Source organism: Sarcophilus harrisii, chromosome 3, assembly GCF_902635505.1.
Source record: "Sarcophilus harrisii chromosome 3, mSarHar1.11, whole genome shotgun sequence".
NCBI classification, from domain to species: Eukaryota; Metazoa; Chordata; class Mammalia; order Dasyuromorphia; family Dasyuridae; genus Sarcophilus; species Sarcophilus harrisii.
This window is the reverse complement of record NC_045428.1, coordinates 251,808,019-251,834,853: the sequence shown is the minus strand read 5'-3', so window position 1 is coordinate 251,834,853 and position 26,835 is coordinate 251,808,019. Positions and strand designations below refer to the sequence as shown.

At 34.2% G+C, this 26,835-nt stretch overlaps 1 protein-coding gene across 1 annotated transcript in view; it reads right to left on the bottom strand.

Moving 5' to 3' along the window:
- Positions 1–6,436: 6,436 nt before the first annotated feature.
- MED14 (mediator complex subunit 14) overlaps positions 6,437–26,835 on the bottom strand; it is a 59,236-nt gene continuing 38,837 nt past the window's right edge. Inside the window, exons 17-31 of the mRNA XM_031959414.1 lie at positions 26,453–26,613; positions 26,180–26,326; positions 25,997–26,088; positions 23,349–23,501; positions 22,735–23,004; positions 20,705–20,851; positions 17,543–17,654; positions 16,865–16,996; positions 15,271–15,453; positions 13,484–13,719; positions 12,513–12,692; positions 12,313–12,420; positions 10,497–10,622; positions 9,496–9,688; positions 6,437–7,166 (exon numbers count right to left, since the gene is read on the bottom strand). Of these exons, the coding sequence (XP_031815274.1) occupies positions 7,093–7,166; positions 9,496–9,688; positions 10,497–10,622; positions 12,313–12,420; positions 12,513–12,692; positions 13,484–13,719; positions 15,271–15,453; positions 16,865–16,996; positions 17,543–17,654; positions 20,705–20,851; positions 22,735–23,004; positions 23,349–23,501; positions 25,997–26,088; positions 26,180–26,326; positions 26,453–26,613 (2,314 nt within the window). The 3' untranslated portion in view covers positions 6,437–7,092. The remainder of the gene's footprint in view (positions 7,167–9,495; positions 9,689–10,496; positions 10,623–12,312; positions 12,421–12,512; positions 12,693–13,483; positions 13,720–15,270; positions 15,454–16,864; positions 16,997–17,542; positions 17,655–20,704; positions 20,852–22,734; positions 23,005–23,348; positions 23,502–25,996; positions 26,089–26,179; positions 26,327–26,452; positions 26,614–26,835) is intronic.

Below are 26,835 nucleotides of genomic sequence, written 5' to 3'. Positions count from 1 at the left end.
GTTGGGAGGGAATGGGGAGGAGTCCGTAGTCATCATCGGGTCCCCTGCTCGGTTTCTCCCTTCTCTAGCATCTCCCAGCTTCCGGAGATCCGAGTGGCGTGCCCAATTGCCCGCCCCCTACCCCTCAGACGCGCGTCTCGCCAGCCTTGTTCCCGAGAGTACCGTGCAGCACCCGTTCGAACTTCTCCGTTCTGCAGTCCTCGAACTATCCAAGTCGTGGGAAAATTCCGCTGTGCTTAGTCCTTCTTAAAAGGAATATATATATATTTTTGATTCCTTCCTTTTGTTGTTTGTTTGGTTTAAAATCCGGCATGCCCGGAGCAGTTTCCTTTTAAGAAGACCTCTTAAACATATCTTTTGTCTTTACTTTTGTTTATGAATATGTCCATCCTTTTCCCTCCCCGGGAGGGGACAAATGGGGATTGAGGGAAGCACTTCTGCAAAACCAATCTACCTACAATTTGGACTTAAGCAATACTTCACACCCACCACCCCTCATTTCGCCAAAAGAAAAAATGTTTTTCGTATGTCTTCTCACATTTCTACATTAGCATCATCTTTGAGATGGTTTTGTGCAGGGCTTGGAGTAGACTTAATTTCCCGCATTCTAATCTGGCCTCTTACTAGCTATACGACCCTGGGCATGTGTGTTTCAGTTTATCATCTGTAAAGATGAGTTGGATAACGAAATGGCAAATCACTCGGTATCTGCCGAGAAAGCCTCAAATGAGATCACAAAGTTGGGAACGAATGAAGGTAACGAGATGGTTTTAGTGAAAGAACAACCTTGGTGGCGGGAGTGTACAGCCTCTTGATAAATGTGATTTGAAAAGGCTTATTTTGAAACCAATAGTTTTTTTGTATCTCTAACTTCAAGCCCAGTGTTTTGACTCATACTTATTCCTGGTTATATGAAGATTTTGCATGTATTTTCCGAAGTATTTCCAAAATCCCACGACAAAGGACAATTAGATACTAAATAATTTGTATTAATGATACAAAGCTACTCTGGTTTTTAATACCTACTTCCTTCCCACTAACCTCTCCAAATCTTACCCATGCCTTTGAGACACTAAGTTCTGATCTTCCTTCAGCACATCTCTCTGAGGACTTCATTCAGGTAGATGGCTGCTCTAATAGCTACTTTTCTTCAACACTACTGCCAACACCCTGAAATTATTAATGGTTTTGACGCTGATGTTATCTTTCTTCTCTCATTGGATACAGTCTTGCTTCCATCTATCTGATGCAAAAGAACCAGGAAGCAATAAAAGATTTCCAGACTACCCCTTAATTTAGCTATTCTTATAGTCTATCATACTACACTTTTTACAGGAGCTCTTTGTTCACTTGTGAGATTGCACAAGTATTATCCGCATATTACAGAGAAGAAATAAAGCCAGAAAAGCATCTTAAGACAATGTATTATCTGTAAAACAAGAGAATTTGATTAGATGCTCTCAAAAATTCCTTCCATAGACTTCTACAAGTCTATGATTCTGAGGCTGATTCGTGACTTGGCCAAGATGACATGGATAGTAAATGTTTTATTAAAAACACACTTTTAAAAATAAATGTCATAAAGACCCTGCAGAAAAACATATATTTTCACTTGTGGACAGCACCCTCATTTAGAGCCTCTTATCTGTTTTTCTAAGTGTACATCAAATTAGAAACAAAGAGAGGACATTGTAGATGCCTACACACCAAGAGCAGCAAAAACAGGTCATAGGGGAAAGATGCATATCATATATATATATATAGAGAGAGAGAGAGAGACAGAGACAGAGACAGAGAGAGAGAGAGAGAGAGAAAGAGAGAGAGAGAGAGAGAGAGAGAGAGAGAGAAGGCTTCCAAAAATAGAAAAGCAAGTTGGCATCACTTGAAGCCCCAGTAGGCTGAAATCACAGCACTTATCTCAGTAATGAAAACATCAAGGAGTTATATGTCCTATATATGAGACTAGGCAGTATGTATCTGGGGAATAATTTCTCCTCTAAAGGTTTAGTGTTTACAATCTACTAGATCCTCCATTCTAGTCAAATAGTTTATTCTTTAGAAGCCATATGCTATATTCTTCTCTTACTTTTGTCCTATCCCTTAAACCCATTTCCCTATCTCATCCCTGGCTTCCTCTAATCCTAGTCTCGGTAGATCCTGATTCCTTTGCTATATCATCCATCAATCTATCAAGAGATAATCATTCCTGGAAACTCTTCTCTGGGTGATCTCATCGTATTTCAATTATGACTGTAGATGACTCCAAATTTATATATCCAGCTCCATTTTTGTCAGAACTCCAGTTAAACAGCATCATATCTTCTGGATGTTTCTACCTAGGTGTCTTGTTGGTATCTAATATACATGTTCTAAATAGAACTCATTCTTCCTTCTAAACCTGCTCCTTATAACCTTTTCTGTTTGTTGTTTGATACCTAGAATTAGATTTTACATCCCCCGCCATAATCTGATTAGTTACCAAATCTGGTCACTTTTCTTGCATTTATCCTTTATAACATGGCCATCACTCCAGTGTAGAGATTCAGTATTTATTAATGCTATTTTAATGCTCCTTCCATCTACCTACCTCTGCCAATGTTGTCTTGTTTTCAGTCAGTATGCTGTGTAAGTGCCAAAATAACTGTCCCAAATACAGGTCTGACCATACCCTTTACCTGCTCAAAAACCTTTAGTGGCTCCCCCAAGTTGTGCTTTCTCCCCCTCAAATTATCTGGTATTACTTATCTATATTCATGTTGTATTTCTGCCTACCAAATACTTTGAAGACAGAATGCCTTGCACATAGTAGACATTTCAGCTCCCTGAGGACAACCAGCTTGGTATCTTGTATAAGAGAAACTTCTATTGATGCCTTCCTGGGTTGTTGAGGAAAAAAGGCATAATTTGCCCTGTTTTAGAAATACAAAGTGTTCCCAGGCACCTGTGAATTCTCTATTTTTAAAAACAATTTTTGTCTTTTTACTTATGACCACCTGAGACTATCCAGAAGTCTTTTGTTGTTATTATATGGCTCTTATTTTAAACAGATATATATATATATATTGAGCTGAATACTTTTATGTGTACTTTTCCTAGGCTAGACATTCTTATAAATTTTTTTAGATCAACTAAGGGGCACAGAGGTACTTTACAGAAAATTTCCAGAAATATCAGTACTTAGACTCTTGATTTTGTTGTTCAGTTGAGTCTTTTTGTAACCCCATTTGTTCTTCTTGGCAAAGATACTGGTTTGCAATTTCCTTCTTCAGCTCATCTTATAGTTGAGGAAACTGAGGCAGAAGGTAAGTGATTTTTCCAGGATCATACAGCTAATAATTACCTAAGATGAGATTGAACCCAGGAAGATGTCGACCTAATACTCTATACTGTGCCACCTCACATTAAATCCACTCTGAATGTTTTCATATAAAAAATCTATGCATGTTATCCCTTCCTTCTCTTAATAAATGAAAATGGATGGCGGATCTTGGAACACAGGGAACAATTTTCACTTTGGTATCTTTTCCCACTGTATTCCATGTTTGTAGGGCAGATTTATGTTATTCATATTGATAAATCATACCAAAAATACTATGGATACTTAAAAACATAGAAAGATGTTGCAAGCCTTTGTTCCTTCTTTTGACTCCAACTAAATAGGAGGGGCTCATACTATGTGGCTCCTTTTTTTGTTGTTGTTGTTGATAGCTCCTTGAATTCTGGGTAATTCTTTGAATTCTTAGACACTTTGAAATCAAGCATAGCCCAGGAAAAAACTACAGTCTCACAACTGTACCTTGACTGTTTGTTGTAGTGGCTGTATTAATCTGCAATTTGGACAACTAGCCATAAACCCCCTTATAGAATTCACATTAACTGGTTCTCTTCTGTCATGTACAACAGTGGATTTCAATAATGTCTCCATTTGTAAATTTAAACAGTGAAAGGGAAATTCTGTTGGTAATTATACCTATTGTAGAGACAATAGCCAATAGGTATAGACAAAACTTTTTAAAGTTTTATAGAGCACATTATAATTTGATCCTGATAACCATCTTTAAGCTAGTCCAATTTATTTTTATTAGCACCAATATAGCCAATACTAAGCTTAGAAATATAATTTACCTCTATCTATGTATTATAAGACATAATATATATAATTAGTATTCTTCACTTTTAGCTTAATAATACTAATGAGAGTATAAATGGGCACCTGAAGATCCATATTAAGCCAAGTATTGTTATTGCAGCTTTTATAAAGAAGGGTGTCTGTATATGTGGTGGAAAAAATAATGGATTTGGAGTCAGAGGGCTCTGGTTAAATTTTACCTCTATTACTTACCTCTACTTGACCTTTAGCAAGCTCCTTCATCTTTCTGTGCCTCAATTTCCTCATAAGCAAAATGAGTGAGCTAGATTAGAAGGCATCTATGATACTATTTCATTCTAAATCTATGACCTAGAATATGAGTCATACTAGAATTTGGCAGGGTCCCATTAAGAAGCTACATTCACAAAATACTTTCTATCACCTATTTAAGATAACAAATGAATTTCCTATTACTAAAATCTCCTTGCCACTGCTTTAACTGCATTAAATTAAATGCTAAATACAATCAATACTAAGCATTTAATTCAATCATAAAAAATTGTAAATAGCTGCTCAACAGATATTATGTTTATGCCTTTATTTGGCTCAGGAGCTGTTAAGCAGAATTCAGCCTCTATTAGGTCTCTCTCATCATATGATTTTCTTAAAATATTAAAACCATTCCTAAAATTTTAGCAGACATTTAAAAAATGCAGTAACATTTTAGTTATGAGAATTTTTAAAATTTCATTTCAAGGAAGTTATAATGCACCTAAAATAAATCGGGCTCCTCTCCAAAGTATTTTCAGCAAAAATAAATTCATAAATGTTAGTTCTCTAAAAATTATGGTACCATTTTTGCTTAGTGTTATTTAGATAGTATTAAAATTGCATCATAAATGAATCTCAATTAAAGCTGAAGGCATTCATCACCCCTAATGTCTATCTATCATCAGGACAGCCCATGCTGGCTGCTGCCACTCTTGACACTCGGCAGGAGCAAAAAGCTCAGGATATCCTGTGTTTTCTCATCACCAAATTTAGAAGCCTAAATTTGTGAGCTTTTATTTTGTAAGTATCCCTCATTGGAAGAGATGGATTCCAGTTTACTGTAAAGGAAACTTTTGTGAAGTAAATTGTCCTTTGATTTACACTATAAAATCAGATTGCTGCACTGTAAAAAAAAAAAAAAAAACAAAACATGGCATATTGATATGGTAACATCACATTTAAGAATGATTCTAAGGCCTTTCAAAATCATATATTTAAAAAAATAGCATTTTTATAAGTACCCAATATAGTAAAAATAATACTATTAGAAGTCACAAAATTAAAAAAACTAACAAAAAAAAAAAATCCCCAACCCCAAACCTTCTTGTATTTATGGAACTGTACGTTTAATATTAAACCCAATAGAACAAAAATTAAACCAACATTTGTATCCTGCATCCTCAAACTGATGTTACCACCATTTTAAAGATGAGAGAAAACCGAAGGAAAATGAAGTTAAAAAAAGAATTAAATAAAGGAAAATATAAGTCACCAGGAGAAGGTTCCATAATAGTCTGAAGGTTGGGTGAGAAGCACAGCAATATCAGGAGGCGAAAGTAAAAGAAGCCTTAGAAGGAAGACAAAGGAAAAGTCTTGAATCTGATTTAGAACTTAATGGAGATCAAAAAGAGTGAGAATAAACTGATGGGAACTATAGTTTTCATGAAATGTGAGTCACAACAGGTAGCATGCTGGAATTTGGGTATTTAGTAGCGATGGAAGCCCAATCAACCTATGTAATTTAAAAAACAGAATTAGACAAATTATTAAATGTACAGGAAAATCTTATGTTGATTAGTTAATTCAGCATAATACCATTTCTAAAGCTTTCCTAATGTCAATCACCAGAAGTTCTCCCTCCTTTTAGATAAATTCTCAAACTAGTCAAAAAAAAAAATAAAATAAAATAACTAGATACTCACTACCATATCATGGTAAGGGCACAAATGTCAAGTGGGGTTGTCTGAGTGAAATAAAGGAAATTTCTTTCAAGGCTGCAACATCTTAGTGTTATTTCTTGATTTTAGAAACAGAGTATTTCCCACTGGTGCATGGCAAAATATCGTGGGAACTAATTTTATCCAATGGGAAATTTTCCATTTTCTCAATGGATGAGAATTATTACTGCAATAATTATAAACCATGGTCATATGTAGCACTCATAATATGTGTTCTACCCACTCAAACCCTACAAAAAAGAGCCATGATTTGGTGAAGACAAACTAAGAAAAGCCATGAAGGTTTAAAGAAAAGGAAACTGGCTCAACTTCAAAATATACAATCAAGTATTTGTAGTCAAGTTTCAGTCATATATTATTGCAAATGAATGCTCCCACCAAGTTAAAGGTCAGGGGAGGAACTGAGTTTATATAGAGTTTATACACACACATTAGTACTATCATACTTTTTTTTTAACCTAGTTTTATTAAATATTGCTTCCTTGGGATATGTTTATAACAAACCCCAGAACATTTTCATGTAAGGATTCAAAGCGGTCATATTAAAATACAGCTTCAATATAAAGTTTATCACAGTTTTACAGTATTCAAAATGACAGACCTGCCTTAAAAAAAAAGAAAAGAAAAAAAGGACTATTACACCCAAAACATAAGAAAACAATTAAATAAACAAGTTTGGCATTTTTCATAATTTTTGTAGTATAAAACATAATATTAAATCTATTACTGGCAAGCTGACACTGACCTATAATCTAGTTTGAAATGTGTCCCATTTAAACACACTATACAAGATCACTGTACAAAAAGATTGATGCGCATTGTGATGAAAGAAGTGCATCCCTGAAAGTTTTTTTTTTGCCAGTTTAGTATATTTATCTCTTAAAAAAAAAAAATCATGTCAAAATGTCCTTTTCCTTTTTTAAACTGAAGGCTTTTGATTTTTTTTTTTGTTGTTTTGTTTCATTTTTCAGCCTTGTTTAAAAACAATAGTGTCTATGGACGCCCACCAGGGGGCAGTGTAAGATTAGCCATTAAATCACGAACAGCTGGGAATATTGTGCATTCACCTGTAACAGAGAAAAATGTTAATTAGCTATTCGCAACATAGGAAAGAGGATCTTAACACAACTGGTGGTGGGGTTAGTGTTTAACTTGTAAGAGTAATAAAAAATTGGAAAATTAAAAAACAACTTCATAGGTTATCAGCTATAAGGCAATATTTGGGATTTAGAACAAATTTCTAGTTAATTCAAATCCAGGGTTTTAACTTAAAAAGGTACTCAATAATGGCAACACTGAAAATTTTCCATAGTAAAACCTTTGCCTCGACTAAGCATTAATAGAAGTTAGGTTTTAAAGCCATACTCATTTCTATCCTTTGAACCTAGCAAATAAAAGGGTTATTTTTTTCCTAAGTGTTAATTAACCCACACAATATCAATGTGTTTGATGCAAAATTTTCATTAAAACCCCACTAGCATCGTCTAGGAAATCTACCAGGGTTTTCAATAAAAATTTACAGTAAATGGTTATGCTTCTCAGAGTAACTTTAAAGATACATGAACATTTTCTACTAAGTGAAATCTTTTTATCAAAACTGAGATTTCTTTAAGAAAACTGTTATATCCATCAAAAGCTTCTGAGAAGAGATTTTAACCAAGAATACAAATAGAAGAAAAGTTTTGAGGTTGGGATGTGTTGTTTAATGTCTTTCTGCATCCGACCCCCCTACCTGACTTGCTCTGGCCAAACAAAACAAACTGACAGTTTCTCCCTGTTCTTAATTTGGTCACTTATATATGATTATACAATAGTTAAAGAGTGCAACTAGTTACACAGAATAAATAGTCTACTTTAAACACACGTAACACCCTGGAAGAAACTGGAATCAGACATTAGCTATGGTTAATTGTTCTAGTAAGACAATGATTTTTAGTTACCTAGATAGATAAAGGAAACTGGCATATGAAAGTTTAACTAAATTATATTTTTAAAAATTTCCCTTCAGAATAATGCAAGTAATTCTAAACTCCAAAAAGCTTTCTAGCTTCCATTTATCTTCATGATTCTTAGTGTATAATTTTTTGTAGTTCATTGAAAATTCATCACTCTAAGTGAAAAAGTCTACTTGGTTAATACAGTTTGAAATAATTCCCCCCCTCCCTTCCCCAAGAAAGTATAATTTTAAATTTTACAAAATATAGTAATGCCATTCATTGACCTGTGAAAAATGAAGATTGTTAGATCTGATAGTATTCAATCTTGATTCTTGAAGAATTTTACTTTTCGCCCAAAGAGGTGAGAAGCCAAAGGAAGAAATGAAGATAGCAATATGAAAGTTGAGGAAGTATTGCAATAAATAAAGCATAACCCTCCCTACTGCTACTGTATTTCTTTTAAGTTCTAATTCAGTTAAAACTTAAGAGGTAAGAAGAGACTACTGTGGTTACTTCTGAAATAAAAAAGTATTTTTTCTCAATCCCTTAGTTATGAGCATGCATAATATGGGAAACCACAATTTTCCATCATGTGAGGAAAAAAAAAAAAACAATCTGCTAAGTATAATTTCTTCTATGATTCTTAGTCCTAGAGAATTTTTATGTAACTTTAAGAATATATTGAATGCAATCTTTTTGAGAATAATTTCACTTCATTTCAAATTGTAAATTGCTATCTTATTCAGATTAAAGAGAGTCTTCTTTGGGATGAGTCAAATGGAGGAAAGTTCCCCCTTTTGAATTAAAAAATTTTTTTTAAAACAAAATTTAACACTGCCAGAAGTCAAAAATTTTAAATTGAATGCTACCATATAAAATAAAAATTAAAGGGGTTTGACATTTAATAACATTCTGGTTTCCTTGAAAAGGTTAGGTTTGAGAGCTTCACTGAGCACTTGGTGAAAATGTTCACTTGCACCCAACCTGACACTTACATAAGAAGCCCGTACAGCAGTGATGCTAGTTGTATCAGTTTTTATTCTTCACAAAACATATGAATATACAGAACTTTTAAAGATAATTCTATTAATTTGTTATTCATCAGCCATGAAATATGATAAAGAAACATGCACTTCAACTTTGTGAGTTACAGAGTAAGTATCAATGCTGGGGGAAGCAGGGCTAATGGAAAATTTTGTTGTCCTAACTACAATCCTCTGGCAACACGTGCTATACATATAACTTTCTGGTAGTAGCAATGGGGACAGTCCCATTATTAAATCATGAACAAAAGTAAAGTCTTGGCAGCAGAGAAATGAACAAAAATAACAAGTGAGGAAGGAGATAAAGTGAAAGCAGACATTAAGGGGGGTCACAACAAAGAGAAGTGAGGAGGAGGGCGCTTTCTCATCAGAATTTTAAGACCCATGTAACAAAATACCATCTACTGGTCATGTACCTTGTCGCGGTGGATTCATCTCGGCAAACCTCTTTAGAATGTTGCTAACCATCATTGGTGCAGCAACAGAAGAATTCTGCTGTCGGGGAATGTCTGCCTGTTGTGTTGTACCTGAAGCCATGTCATAAATAATTGGAACAATAATGCTAACAGGTTCCTGGGGAGGTACTGATGTTTTCTGAGTTAGCTGAAGCTGTAAGTGATACAACACACACAAAAGAAAGAATTAAAGATTTAAAAAGGTAAAAGAAAGTAACTATCTTAATTTAAGAAAGTTGCTATTACTATATAGAAAAAAATGAGATACTGTTTATAAACTTCAATTCTTTACTTTCTTGCAAAGTAAGCTTAAAATATTTGCTTTAGAGAGGTAAATTAACTATTTCAAGACTTGGCTACCAAATAATTAACTTCTGTTGGTCCATTCCAACATTCATTGAGAGGCACTGGGGATAAAAAAGACATATAGAACTAACTGCTCTATAGGAACTTAAAATCTAACTCTTAAGACAAGTAAAACTACTACTTTAAGCTGCCAGGGTATTCTGGTGGAGTAATCCACGAGGTATCTGGAAATACAGGTCTAGAAGTTTTGGGAAGAAAGTAGGGGGGGAAAAAAGCATGAGTAAGCCAAGTGAAAAGTGGAATGTGCAAGGAATAGAGTGTAATTTGAAGTGTGTTATTTGGAAATAAAAAAATCATGGTGTTAGAAAATGATTTCAATACCATGAAGATTCATGGATTTCAAAGCTATGGAGACACAAGACAACCTGCAAAAGTTGAATAGGTCAAGGCAAGGAAACAGAGTATCTAAAATATAGTCTACTGACTGAATAATTTGGAATTGACCCATGAAATTCAAGCTTTCAAAGTACAGAAAGAGGCCTATAATTTGGCAATATCTGATTGTTTATGTAAGGGATACAAACTTACTTAGTCACCATAAAAAGATCTCATTTACCTCTAAGTCACTTTTAATTGTACTACTGGATAATACTTACAAAAAACAGCATTTTGGATTTGAGTACTACAGCAGGTGTCCCGGGAGGTGCAATAGGTGGTGCACTGGGAGGAATGGTAAGACAGAATTGCACATTCCATTTTAATTGTGTAGCTTGATCAGGGAACTATATTTAGAAATAAGAAGAAAATAATTGATAAGGCTATGTTAAATGGTAGCTCAATTTGGCAAAATATGTTCTAATTTTTCAGACTGAACATTTGTTACAAGATCACAAAAATATCAGTTATATCCTACATTTTGATGAATTTATAATTTAAAAACTTAATTATGGATTTATATATAACTATCTTATCTACTCCCTGACAAGAAATAAAATCTTCCCCAGTAAACTAGACAATTCATCTTGATTAGAAAATCCAACAAACTACACTGAAAACTCGGTCAAGGTATTAAGTTGCTTAATCTTAAGTGATGTGAATCACTATCTCAAAAGAGCTAACTGCTCTAAAATGCAAAAGCTCTACTGGAGAAAGTTGTTTTTCTTTACCAATTTAAACGAAAAGTGACATGATTGGTCAAACTGATGTCCCACCTAGTCCAGGATTCCCTTTCTAACCCTCACAAAGAACATAGGCTTAGAAGGGTGGGTTTGTCTAACTTTATTCAATGTACTTTTTCTTTCAAAGGATTCTGAGCGGATAGAGCACCAGCCCTGAAGTCAGGAGGACCCAAATGTGATTTCAGACACTTAAAACTTCCTAGTTGTGTGACCCTGGACAAGTCAGTTAACTCCGATTGCAAACAAAACAAAACAAAACAAAAAAGGATTCTCTGAGGTCCAACATTCACCAGTCTGTTAAAATTTTATTTAAGGTAATTATCATCTTTTCAGCCTATCCCACTTTCTTAGAACCAACTCAGGCTGTAGTTTTCTTTCTACTATGCTATATGGTGATTGCTTTAATTTGTTGTATATTCACTTCTTTCAAGTTTTTAATAACAGACATTTATATTGCATGTTGATTTGGCTAAACCTCTGTTTCCCATCTTTATGTCAAGTATCCTGTTGTGTTTCAAAACATTTAAGATTAAAACTTTGCCACATGGAACTATGAATCAAAGGTTTTTTTGAAAATGTCCTTAGATTTATAAATCGATGATCACATTCTCATAGCTACTCCCTATCTAGTACAGGTAACACAACCTCTCTGGACCCTCTAATATTGCAATATGAGATATGTATTTATGTAAAAGCACTCAAGACTCATCCAACAAGTTCTTTGTTTATTTTAAGGGTACCAATGCAATGACTTGAATTCTCACTACTTGGCTGGCTTATTTCCAATTCTAGTTATGCATGTCCTCCACAGTGTCTTCTAAATAACTTCTCACAGGCAACTGGGATTATCACCATTAATGAAGAAATTAAAAGCTGACTAAGTTCATAATAAAGGCAATTTAGCTGAATGATCCCTATTCCTATTTGTAGTTGTAAAATACCTCTAAGTAAAAAAAAAAAAAAAAAAGAGGGGGCAGCTAGGTGGTGCAGTGGATAGAGCACCAGCCCTGAAGTCAGGAGGACCTGAGTTCAAATCTGGCCTCAGACACTTAACACTTCCTGGCTGTGTGGAGCTGGGCAAGTCACTTAATACCAATTGCCTTAGCCAAAAAAAAAAAAAAAAAAAAAGAAAAAAGAAAAGAAAGGAGGCAGAAAGGTAAATGAATAATCACAGAAATAGAAGACACTATATTTATTCAAGTCACACTTTTGTTTATACATATATACACATGCATATATGTGGATGTACTCAGAATCACCACTAACAGATCTAGCTTCTTTCCTTACAACTCACCAGCTCTAGTTTCATGATGTGCACGCAGTCCCTGAGGATATGTGTCGGAGCGCCTAATAGCTTGGTGAAGGCTATTAGTGTATTGGCTTTAAATGGTGGTCCTGCAACCTAAAGAATTAAGAGAAGCAATTATCTTTTCCTTCTAACATGACTTCACATTTCATTTTTAGAAATATTTAACTTACTAAAACTATACATACCCTTGTTTCAAAGAATTTCTCCAAAACTTGAAGTTCATCTGGTTTCCATTGTCCTGCATTTTCAGGTGTTACTTTTAGCTGAAGAGTCTGGTTGGTCTTGGGACTGAGGGCAACTCTGCACTTAAGGGCATCAGTCTTAAACATTATTACTCCAGGTTCATTGGAGTTTATCAGCTGTAGCTACAAAACAAAAACAATTTACACAAATATTAATATATTCAAGAGACTATAGGAGAAGTGAATTATGTTGGGACAGCTGACAACTATATTCAAAATAAGAAACTTGATAAGTAGTTACTAATATTTATAAACAGCCAAAAGTCTATTCAAACATCTTAATTTTTCATAAAACATTTTAAAAATGTGAATGGTTATGACTAAAAAAGTTATAATTAAATGACAATTATTTTAAAACTCACTATGTTTATTTGCTTTGAAACTTAAATAAACAATAATATTTGTAATGACTGGGTCACAAATGTCACATAAATTTAATCACATGTATTATTTGAAAGTTTTACAATCAAAAGTGCCTGATAATCACTCCCCCAAGCATGTTTATACCTGTAAAAATAACTATCACTCTTAGATGACATTACTTATTTGATTTTAAAATCAGATATATAGATTGTTAGAATATTTTAAGTCTTCAAAAAAGCAAATATCCTTGTTTTAATCAGACTTAATGGTAGAATCTGTAGTGAAGTCTAGTTAAGTACTTCTTCAGCTTGAAGATGACATCTGTCACAGAGCAACTATAAAACAATGAAGCACAACACCATCACATCAGAAATCACAACATAAATAAAACCTATTTATAATGCTAATATTAAGAGATGAGTACTTGAGTCTGACTAGCTTAGTAAGATTAGGGAAAAGATTTTAATTCCGCCATGAGAAGGAAAAATCCACATTCTATAATTTAGAATAATTCCTTTTGCTTGTGAAATTACATATAAAGTATCAAATACCGTTTCTTGTTGAATAATCCTTTGAAGATGTCGTCTCATAATAACTGATCCAAGGAATCGCTCAAGTGGAGAGCAAAGATAACTACCAGCCAAGCCAGGTACAAGTCCCGGAGTAGGAGAGGGTAAAAGTAAAACATTCAAGGCACTGTGAGTGAGGATGGTAGGTATGGATGCAGCCCAAGAGCGCTGAGGTAGTTTACGAGGTGGAGGCATGTTGGTTGGCATTGCTTGAGAACCTTTTTTTGGAGGAAAAAAAACTTGCTAATTTCAATTTTCAATGACAATTTTATTTTTCTCTATTTTCAACTTTACAATCCTTACTATTTAAAAAACTGGGTTTTTTTTTTAATTGAATAACCCATTCTGTACACAAGGCATTCATTAGATAGGACTCAATGTGGCAGCAAATCTGAAAAATTAGAACACGCCAAAACCAAAAAGCTGTAGAATTATAAAAACAATTTTAAAATTCGAATCATTATTTTTTGTAGAGGGCTGAAACTATTGGGTTGATGCACTGAGGTCAGGACTGCTGAGCGCTTGAGGCTAACTACTGATTGGACAATACTCTATGGGCATATGCTTGGAAAATGGTCCGTACTGGCTCAATGATTGTTGTATAGGAGATTGAACTAGGGGGTGGAGTAAGACTAGCCAGGCACACTCTCGGCGGTAGACGAGGGAGAAGGCAGTTGTGGAGAATCTGCTTCCATCCTGTTCAATCCTGTGTCTGGGGACCGAGAATAAAGATTAAGGACTTTTGCTTATCCTGACTCCGGCTGATTCTGGGGTGTCCTGGGTACTAGTGCAGTCATTACAATTTTTTTACTTTATTGAATTTTAAAAAGGCCACAAAGTACTGTTGATAAATAGTTACTCTTATTAATTTATTATATGAGAAAAGGATTATTACTCAGTAATCTATTTCAAAAGATGGGCCACAACACTAAAATGTGTAAATCATAATCTTGAATATTGCAACACAGTATTAGATTTCAAACTGACCACAGTCAGTATAAACTTAAGGATAAGTGCAAAGGCTCATAAAATTTTAACATATAGAGACAGAAGGGACCTCAGATATCTAAAATGATTCCCTTATTTTACAGATGAGCAAATTGAGGCTCAGATAGAAGTGACTTGTCCAAAGTCACAAAAATCCAGCTCATTAAAGGAAAACTTAAGTCAATCAAGTGATAAACTTTTGGAAAAACATTTGAAAACCTGGATGGGCAGTTAGGTTTATAGTGCCTAGAAAGCTGGGCCTAGTGACAGGAAGATTCACATATCTGAGTTTAATTCTGACCTCTGACACTAGCTATGTGACTCTGGGCAAGTCATAACCCTGTTTGACTCAATTACTTCACCTGTAAAATGAGCTGAAGAAGAAAATGACAAACCACTCTAGTACTTTTAGTCAAGAAAACCTCAAATGAGTCACAAAAGTCAGAAATGATTGAAAAATGTCCCCTCTCCCCCCAAAAAAACAGCATGGATGGGTTGATCCTTTAGGGTAACTTATCAGATATTATTGATTTCTTTTTATTTTTTTTCCTACAAATATTTCAAGTTTTTATTCTTTAAATTTTCAATTGAATATAAAATGACTTAAAAATGATGAATCCTTTATAAAAAAGTTACTACATAGGTCAAGATTAATGAGCTTTGGTCATTATATTTAAATTCTTTTAAATGTGAGAACACAATATATTCAGTTATTATGAGAACAAAGAAAATAATATTAACACAAGGCGCTAATCTGTACAAAATAAGGTTATGAGATTTACTTGTTCCGGCCCGAGGGGAATGAGAAACATCTGGAACAGGAGAATGTAGAGATGGATTGGCTGGTGACATTCCAGGCATTCGTGTTGCTGGTGAGGGACCAGACAATTGAGGAGACCCTGGCCAATTTCCTGCTCTTCCACTTGGTGACACCATAGTATATGGTGAACTAGGATCAATGGTACCTGTATAAGTTGCAAAATTTTCATTATTTATTTCCAATATACTATTTCCATCATACTGAGAAAGTGTTCAAACAAAAGGTTAAAAATGAAATCTATTCCTGGATCAACATAACAATAAACCTTAATGTTTCTTTTCAGAGCAAAGATATTAATGCTACCCAATTTGATTTTTTTCCTTTAAAAATGACATTTTAACTGAAGACAATATCCTAGCCCGCCACACTTCAGAATCTAATGTGTAATTAACCAGATGGAGTAATACCTGATATCACCATCTTCATAAAGACTGAGAAAGGGTATAATTCACCTAAACAAATACTTTATGCAGTAATATCAATGCCTTACCCAATTAACTCACTAGACTCAAAGAGCATGCTAAAGGCTCCAGGGGACTAGGGACCTCATTTTACATCCTTTTCTATCCTCCACACCACCTAATATATTTATAAGGTGCTTTCAGATAAAGGTCTTTTGATCCATACAACCAAGCTTGGCCAAAGTTGAATCTAAATGACTTGTTCAAAGTTACATAGCAAAGAAATGGGAGGGCTGAGACTAGAACCCACATCTTCAGATTCTCTGCTCAGTTCTTTTTCCACAAGTGCATGTAAAATATGCAAGAGCTCAATAAATGATGACTAATCAGCTAAAATTATGCCTCCATCCAAGGTATATATTCATGACATATCTGTTTTGGATATGTTTTATTATTCCAAGGTAAGGCTGACAAAGCTGAAAAAAGGATGATTAAGATTTTCTTCATTTGACAAATATTCAATTTGCTAACGTGATTAGATTTATGATGCTGTGAAACCCAAAATCTTTTTGAAGGATATGAATCTATTTAATCATTTCTTTCTCGATACTTTTGTAACTTTTTCTTATTATGAACTTGACAAACACCAACAAATATGAACATTTCCTTAAGAAATGAAAAAAAGGCTTCTGTGAAACCACAGATCTGAAATACATTATAACTTTTTATTTTTCAAAAGTATAAATTAAATTTAACATGGCAGTACCAATTCTACACTACAAGTCTGTCTACTCAACTTCCTTTGACTCTCTTCTGCATATTTTATAAATGTTTTATGCTTGCTCTTTATATTCTCTTTTTTTGGGGTATCACTGTCATTAACCTTTCCTACAACTCTTCACCACAAAATAAAAGCCCTCCCTTGTTACAAATAAATGATCAAACAAAACAAATGCATACATTGGCTGAGTTTGTAGATATTTTTGTACATATTCTTAAATAAAAGACATTTTTTAAAAAGGGACCAGAAATTGTCTCTTACAAATATTCCAAGTTTAATTCTTTTTTGGCTTTGTTTATTAGTCTAAATTCCCAAAATGTCTTCTTTCAGAAAAATCTTTCAGTCTTATCATTGATTTCTATATGAGAACTTACCATGTGGACTGGCAAAGCTGGCCCCTGGTCCTATAGAGATTCCATGTGAGGAGGGGGGAGGAGTTGGAACGAATGATGCTGGTGATGGAGCTCTCAAAGCACCACTAGGTGAACTAGCAGCATGCAGATTTCCTAACCAAGGGAGATGTAATTATTGAGCAGCTTTCATTATACTGTACATATTTCAATAATTAAAGAAATGTATCATTGTATCAGTGTAGCTACTTGATCCACAGATCTAGATTGTGATGTAGACTACTGAATGTCTATGGTAAGGAAAAAAAAAAATAACATCCTTCATAGCCAGCTTTCTGATTGAAAAAAAAAAAAAACCTCATCCCAAACTGGTTGTTTGGCTACCTGTCCACCGCTGGGCTAGAATCTGATGCCTTGCAATTTGGTAGAGAAGATTAACTGTCACAAATGACAATTTGTGGAAGATCATTATATATAATTTTAAATATTCATATAATAAAGAAATAAGCAATAGAGTTTAATAAAGATTCAGAGAAAGAGAGCAGATAAATCAGCAGAAGGAAAACATTGGATGAAAAGTAACCTTTACATGACTAGGGCAAATAACATCAAAATCTTGTTTATTGCTTATCAATATACTGATTGCTTCTAATGTTACTTGAGGGCTAAATAAACATAACAATACAAAGAGTGATATTTTACCTGGTGACTGTGTGTGCATCATAGAAGGAGACTGATTGACGGTATTATGATAAGATGTAGGTGGTGAAGTAAGAGGATAAGCTCCTGATGACCCTGGTTGCTTTGGAAATGGCTAAAAGTTTAAAAATAAAAGTGAAAACACACATGATATGAAATAATACAATTAACATTAACTCCAAATGAATAAGTACTCAAAAATTTCCTTTCAGATTTGTAAAAAGCTTTCAAACCATTAAAAAAAAAATCTTCCTTATTAAATGGGAGGAAAGGATAGTCCTCCTACACATCATTATTATGAAATCTATTTTTAAAAATTTGAGTCTTATATGGCTATAACGCCTATCATCCCAAGTACAACAGAGATTTCCCCACCTCCCACACCCCTTTCCAACCTAATCCTTGAACCACTTAACAATGCTACTTCAAATTAAGATAATTTAACACATTCCTAAAGCTTTTTTTTTTAAAACCCTCTATTCCTCAAACATCTAATGCTCTGGCCTGAAACTAACTCCCCCTGGTTCCTTTTCTTAAAAAAACAAAAACAAAAAACCATAATTGTTATTTTATAGAATAAGTCTAGGATCTGAACTTGTGACTTTTCCACAGAAGTAAATGAATCAAATTTTGTGGCAACTATCCAGTAATTACACTCTTGTGCATTCTTTGCTGGTATACTAGTTAATATTTTCTTTCTTTTCCATGTTGGCCCATAGTTCAATTCTATGCTGTCCTTCTTCAAAGGACTGATTTTTGATATTACTATTCCCGCTCTGTTAAATCTCAGCCACTTCCATTACTTACTGCCTTTACTCCTATGCTGTTGAATAAAATTGGAGAAAATCACAACTGGGTCTAATACAAATTTCTTTTATATAACCTCAACTAAGCTTTTATTGCTGCTAGGCTAATTAACTCATATCCCATTTAGCATGGCAGCTCTTCCAAATGTTTTCATTGCCCCTCAATCCTTGGTTTCCATTTCCCTCACCTTTTCAGTTGGGAACTTTGCCTATTTTAATAAAAAATTTGAGGCCATTTGCTGAGAACTCTTCTCTTTTCTCTTCCTCTTTATCTCACATTACTCAAAGACCCTTTGCCAATATCATCTTCATCTGTTACTCATGAAGAGGTGGCCCTTCATACCAAGATGAATTTTTCCACATGCATAACGGGTCTCATTCTTTCCCATCTTCTCTGGTAGACATATTATGTCTATCTATTCTCAAAAAATCCTTACTAAATCCACCCATCCTTGGTGGCCACTATGTCTCTTTTTTCCTTTTGTGGCTAAATGCTATGAGAAAGATGTCTAAAATTTTTCCTTAATCTCTTTTTAACATTCTCTAGTCTGACTTCTAATTTCATCATTAAACTATTCTCTCCAAAATCATCAATTCTAATGGATTTTTGTCAATGCTTATATTTCGACTTCTGTGCTGTCAATCACCTTCTTATCTTTACTATACTGCCCTTTTATCACTAGATTTTGTGACATCATTCTCTCCTACGTCATAGCTACTCCCTACAGTCCTCAATGATCCAGGGACACTGGCCTCCCTGCTGTTCCTTGATCAAAACATTTTTTTTTTTTTTGGACTTAGCATTTTCAATAGCTACCCCTCATGTTTAAAATGCTTGTGCTCTAACTTTCTACTTCTTGGTTTTCTTCAAGTTCCAACAAAAATTCCATCTTCTACAGAAAAGCTTTTCTTATTTCTAAATGACTTCCTGTGTTGATTATTTTTAACTTATACTGTATATAGCCTGTTTGTTCATTTATCTGCATGTCATTTCCTCCATTAGATAACTTGGGAATGAAGGATTTTCCCTTTCTTTGTAATTCTAGCACTTAGCACAATGCCTGGCATACAGGAGGCACTTAATAAACATTTATTATTCTTATTTATTAACTGACTGATGATCATAAGAGAAATGTCCTGCTTCCTATTGGGACTGAAGATAATATTCATGTAAGAATTCAACAAAGAAAATTTAAGAAGACTCTTCAGGAAAGTGTGTAGGAAAAAACGAAACTAGGGTAACCAGCAGGAAAACCTACATCATTTTTAATCAAGATTGGGTTGGCTAAGGACAACCAGCTTAAAGTTCATTGGTTTTAAATATTTTTAGCTCACTGAATGAAGCACGTTATAATTTAACCACAGGAAAACACTGGTAGATAGTACAATGGGTCTGGAGTCAGGAAGACCCGAGTTAAACTCCAGCTTTTGCCTGCTTCAGTTTGCTTAGTTGTGAAACAGATATAAAAATAACACCTAACTCTCAGGGATTTTGTGGATCAAATTGCTTATGTGCTCTGAAAACTTCAAAAGGCCGCATTCTGATGTGGGGTTCTGTTATTTCATCTGAGATCATACAATATAGAGCTCTAAAGAACTTTAGAGGTTCCTCTAGTACCACCACTTTAGAAGCAGAAATACTGAGATAGAGATGTGCCTTGCCCAACATCATAAATGGAAAAAGGACATGATATCTAGGCCCATTATTTAATTACAGGTAATGCAATGTGGGCACCCAGTAGAACCCAGCTAAATCAACAATAATCTCATGCTTCTAGGGCCCCAGTATCTTAGATCATGTTTTATTACTAGAAACTGTCTGAAACTCCTCCACAGAGCTCCCCATTTTATGTAAGTGTAAGAAAAAGGACACTTGTCCTTTGAGTTGTCTTCAACTGAAGGTGAGAAGAATAGGAAGGGCAAAGTAACCAATGCCTGGATATACCATAAAAGGAGCACCTGGAAACTAAGCGATCCTCTATGAATTGAACCAGTCAAGCAGTTTCTTTTCTGGGAAGATGGCTGGGCATTTGATTTCTGATTCTGCAATAAGGTCAAGATTTTCTGACCAGACATAAAAATTAGTTATCCTGCCTGTGGGATCTACAAAGAGAAAATACTATACTATAAAGTCACCTATATACCTGAAATAAACTTCTAATGGGAGGAAAAATTTTAAACCGATATACTGATTTAGAACTTGTCATTTACATACAAGGTGACAGCTTTTTTTTTTTTTGGGGGGGGGTAAAGTTTTAATATCACATGATGCATTTAAGCTTCTATTCAAATAAGATTGGTTTAAGGGAAAAACAGATTATATGTATATGATATAATCTTAAACTGTTAGCATACTTACCTGTTGTTGAGGGGGTGCTTGGGGCTGTAGCTGTGATATTAAAGAATCCATCATATCACCCCCTATTGGAGATGGGGGGTTGTCATCTTCATTTACAGATCGTCTTCGAGCATCTTGATTGCTATCAACAAACATGTTCAGGAATGTCTGTTGATACACAGAAATGCACTGTTTACAGGATGAATGCACTATTTAAAATGTTTTTAATTTATTTAAAAATGTCTAAAAATCAGCCAACAGAGACTTAGATCTCATGGCCCCAAAAGAGAAATCTTTCTTACATCAAATTCACACCCTAAAACAGATACCCTCAGGATTGGTGGAAAAAGTCAAAATCTAAAGAATAAGTACCTTATCACATGACCACCAAAAAGCATTCTGATTAGAAAGCTTTTAAGTGTATGTTAGTACAATCAGACAAATGTTTTCACTCTTGGTTATAGTACAATCACACAAATTTTTCACTCTTGCTCAGAAATGAAAACAATTATTTTGACAATTTAAGTATTCAAGTATTAAGACCTGAAAAACTCCTAAGCCTAGCCCACAAATCCGTTTGCTACTAATTAAGCTAGTGATCCTTGGGCAGGTCACATAACAGATCTAAGTATACCCTAGGCTGGGATTTAGCTAGGCCTAAATTGCCTAATCTGTAAAATGGTTGGATTAAATGATCTTTAAAAACCCTTCTAGCCGTTATATGAACCTTTGAGCAACTTTAAAAATTCTTTCTTTTTTTAAAATTGGAAGTATACTACAGAGGGAGAGCAGAACAACATTGTTAAGTGTAGAGAGCATTGAGGTCAGTTCAAGCACTTAGGGCTAATTACTGATTGGATAATACTCTATGAGTATGTGCTTGGAAAATGGTCCTTCCCACTATCTGTGCTAGCTCAATGATTGGTATATACAGAGGATTGTAGGAGCGACTAGGGGGTGGAGTAAGACTAGCCAGGGTCACTTTAGGCGTAGACGAGGAAGAAGACCGTTGCAGAGATTCTGCTTCCATCCTATTCATTTCTATCCCTAAAGACCAAGAATAAAAACTAGGGACTTTTGTTTATCCTGACTCCAGCTGATTCTGGGGTGTCTGGGGTGCTAGTGAGGTTGTCACAGTTAAGTACTAAGTTCTTCCTCTTCTTTTCCCATCATAATTGGTCTGATAAGAACCAGGAGATGGAAAAGTTTTCTTGACTGCAGAGGTTTGTAGCATCTTTTCTGATGCTCCAAGAGGGATGAGGATTCAAATAGGACAAAAATGAGTTCCAATAAACTTTTCCCAGGAGAAAGTAAATTTCCTTGATGGCAGGAACTAATTTTTTTGTCTTTGTAACCCTAATACCTAATAAACAGGATAGGGACAAAGTTTGACTCATGACTTCAAAGATATAGGGAGTTCCAAAATGAAGGAACTTCCTCCACCAATGCAGGCTGTTTTTTTTCTCTTAAACATAACAGTTTTAGTTATTGAAAAGCACTGAAAGTTAAGTGACTTGTTCAGTTACACAGCTAGTAGATGTCAGAGGTACAATTAGAAAATCTAGACCTTCCTGGCTCTAAGGCTAGCCCTTTATCCACTATGTCATGCTGCACTGGAACTACTACAATTAGCACATAAGTACTTAATTATAGACTTGCTGAATTGAATTAAACCCTACTAAATAAAATCTACTTTCCTGGCTTTAATGCCTTCTGAAGTATTCTAATGGGCAGCACCATTCTTTTCAATGTCATTTCCTAATCAGATGGAAGAGAAATTAAGGACATATCATTTTTTGGTCATCTCATTTTAAAAAAAGAAAGTATTTCTAAAAGACAAAGGTTGCCACAAAATCCAAGCAGACACATGTAATTTAATAAAATTCCCATAATGTTTTTAGGATGAATTCAGCTTAGATAAAGCAGATGGAATCATTTTTTTCCATTTAAAAAAAAAACTTAAATGATTTTCCTCTGCAAAGGAATATTTCAGGGTACATTTTAATGTTTCCTCACATATTTAATATTGCTAGAATACTTAAGACTATTACCTTCAGTCCTGGTGCCGGATAAAAACCTTCAACTATTTTACTGTTGTCAAAAAGACTGTAGGCTCCATCACGTATTGCCACAACGCCCCTACTCCGGCAGTATATATCAATACAATACATATTCCTAAAAGCCAGCCTGATATGAGTAGATGACTGAGGCAGAATTGAGAAGCACTGGTAGGCAGTATTAGTTCGTTGAGTCAGGCCTAACATTGGCACAGTGGGGAGCTTATTGATGGCATTTAATGGAGCTTGGGTATCAAAAAGTACCTATATAAGAACAAAAAACCACACATACACATTGAGAAAAGTTAAATGATCATTAACACATACACCAGCATTCAATGTTTAGCAATTGTTACCTTCAGATTCATTCTATGAAGAAGCTGGAAAGCACTATTTCTAAGGCCCTTTTGATGCTACCCATCAAAATTCCCCTTTGACAATATCTAAAACACAATGACACATCAAACAAATTAAACACCTGTGCTGTTTTAAAATTTTTAAAGTTCTCAAAAAGACCCCAAGTGACAAATGTATTCCTCCTCAACTTATGAATAATTTTTGCATACAACTCTGACTTTAATTAAATCCCAGGAATTTATACTGGTTACCTGTAATAACTGGACCACATTTGGGGTTTTGTTGAACATCTCCTGGAGCTGATGGAGGATAGTATTGTGACAGTTACTGCAACCTGAGTTTGGACCAACGGTTCCCAGTGAAATATTAAATTTCTGATGTGAAGAGTTCCACTGAATGCTAATCTAAGTAACAAAAAACATAAATTTCAAAACTTAAGAAGTGCTAATTTAGATTAGGCTAAAAAAAAAAAAAAAAACAACAAAAAAAAAACCCCAGCAAAGAAAGAGAAATGTAGAAAATCTAAGATCTGTATGTGAAAGTCAAAGTTTTCTTATGTAGAGTAAGTTCTCAGTTAAAAAACTAAGGAAGACACTAATATAGGTGAGCTTAAGCGCTTTGCTTTTTAAGTCAGGACAGTTGGTAAAGAATTAATAAATCAGCTTCTCAGACAGCAAAATTTGGCTGATAAAAAAATTACTACAGAGGTCAGAATGCACAAATTTCCAATCCAATGTTATGCGTAAAAATGGTATTTGAGTTTATCCAGTTTCTTTTCTGAATGAAACAATCTTTTGATTCTTACTCTACAATACCAGAGAGCACTTAAACAAAGGGAGCTATTGATTATACCCTAAGACATGCTTATCCAGTTAATATTATTTCCTTGAATATCTCAAAATCTATTCTTTCATTCTTAGAAATACCATTATGAAGTAAGGCCATTGAATGTTAGTATAAAGATATCTAGTTTTAAATTTATGTAATTGAAAAAGATAAAAATTTTTAAGTGACATCAAAATGCCCCCTAAGTTTCCACCTCCCCCTTCCCCCGAGGCAATTGGGTTAAGTGACTTGCCCAGGATTACACAACTAGGAAGTGTCAAGTGTCTGAGGCCAGATTTGAATTCAGGTCCTCTTGACTTCAGTACTGTTGCTCTATCCACTGTGCCACTTAGCTGCCCCAAAGTGCCCCTTTAGTTAAAAAAGCAGCAGTGTTTTCATCAATTCTAAGATTTCATCAAATTTGTTTAGGGTCAGAATTTTCAAAATAAAACCAAACCCCACCACTTTTTATACAATATGTTTATAACTATAAAATACTCAAACTTCCTCTATAGTGGTCACTTTAAAACTATAAGTCTTCCTGCTTCCTGAATTAAGAGGGTCACTAAATCATTGTAGAAATAAAAATTGCATTAAGTCAAAAAGTAAACAGAAAAGTCCCCAAAATTATAGATACTCATTGGAAAGGATGTATTATACAATTAAGAACATAAAACTATTCCCTCTGCCCAATGAATTTAATTGTGTCTCAGTAAAAAGCAGAATTGAAAAATAATGTAGTACAGAAAGAGTGCAGGGCTTAAGAGTCAGGACAGAATGAAATTCAAATCCTGTTTCCTATACATAATAATTGTATGGCTTTGGCAAAGTTATTCAGTGTCTCTGAGTTTCAGTTACTTTAAAAATAGGGATGAAGACAGGGCTTAACCTCCCAAAGTCCTAAGTTTGAAGATACAATTTTTTAAAGCACTTGGTAAATCTTAAAGCACCAAGCATTAATAATAATAACAATAATAATATTTATTATTATCAGAACTACTTGGTGAGAGGATCCATAAAACTTCTTAAGAAAACATACTGAAATCCTGCCCTACACTTTTCAGTGATGTATTGTATTTTTTTTTCCCAAAGTTTATTTGGCACTATACTGAAAAAACAAGATACAGGATTGAATTTATAACTTTCAAGTTGTTAAAACATTTGGTTAACAATATCTTAAGTCTTTTGGATCTCAATTATGGCTCAAGTAGCACCCACTCAAAATCACTAAAATTCTCAAAGGTGATGAATGAAGTCAATGGTAGCTAAGTAAGCTTCCATATCCAGCCAGCATATTGATACTTCTATTTAGCATTTTCTTTCTTGACATAGATTCTTTATTGAGACTTTTCTTGCTAGAGGCCTATATTTTTCTCTTTAAATCTCTTTCTCTTCTTGAAAAGACCCACCCCTTATCACAAAGAATTTTTCCCAAAGAAATTAACACATCAAAAAATCTTATGTGTATGCAAAATTCCATATTTGAACATTCCCAAATTTTATAAAGACGAAGGGGAAGGAGATATCTCATATTTCATCTTTTGGGCTAGCTTGCTTTTTGTCCTTTCTAAAAACTAATTTACTTTTTTTTTTTTTTGCTTGGTTTATATTTTTTATTTAATAGCCTTTTATTTACAAGTTATATGTATGGGTAACTTTACAGCATTGGATGTATTGTATTGATGAAATATTTTAAATTAAAAAACTAAGGAAAATTTATTTTTGGCATTATTTAGGTAAAAAAAATTCAAAATCATAGCACTTTATGCTTTGTGAAATTTTATTTAATAAAAGCTTTTTATCCTTTATAAGTAAATGATTTTGAAATCTAAAAAAAATTACTGGATCATAGGACATAGCTCTAGAGATGGAAGAGGTATCAAAGGGCCATCTAATAGGGCCCTCATTCCAAAGAAGAGAAAATTAAGTTCCCAGGAGGTTAAGTCCTAAGAGTAAGTCTCAAAAGTCTTCCTTATATTTGTACTCCTACCGTAAGAAAGAAACTTTAGATTTCCAACTTTCTGAACTCATTTAAAAACCCACAGCTACCATAATAAGGACTTAAATCACTTACTGAGCTTCCCTTGGTGGTGCCATAACACAAAATAAGCTTGCGATAATTATAGACACGAACTTCTGAGAAAATATTTAAATGAGCAGGTATATCTAGTGGAAAGAGAAAAGAGAAAAGGAAATAAGGTCATGATATACACAAAAAAATGAACAAGCTAAAAAGAATCTTAAAAATCACACTTACCTGGTAGAGAACGTGCAAACTCTAATACACATTCATATAACTGTGCAATACTATTCCAGTCATTAAGAAACATCTCAACAACTTTCCGACCACCAACAGGTTCAGACAATAAATTTTCATATGTCAAGTAAACATGCCTTGTTGGTCCTGAGGTATTAAGAGCAAAAAACAAAACAAAACAAAACAAAACAAACAAAAAAAAACTGTTGATAACTGGTAAATGAAAATTGATAAATTTATTAAAATTCATGCAAAGTATATAGAATATCCCACCTTGTTCTCTGGTAGAAGTGCTACTAAGTGGACAATTTGCAAACACTAATTCTGCCACCCATGTACGGTTGTTTCTACCTTGCAACCGGAAAGTGCAATCGAGAAGAGCACGATCTAGTGCCTTCTGGGTTTCTTCACTTGTGCCTTTACATGGAGGTATTCTGATGATGAAAAAAATTACATATAAAATATATATTTACATCAATAGCAAAATGTTCACACTTAACTAGGTTGTAAAGAAGCTTCAGTTGTAACAGCACTAAAAGTAACTTGTTGCAAAAAAAAAAAATGCTATTAGTTAAAAAAAAAAAGTATAAGGTCAAATTGTGCAAAGAGACACTAATCCTAGTCAGTAATCTAATATGGTATAACACTCATTTCAA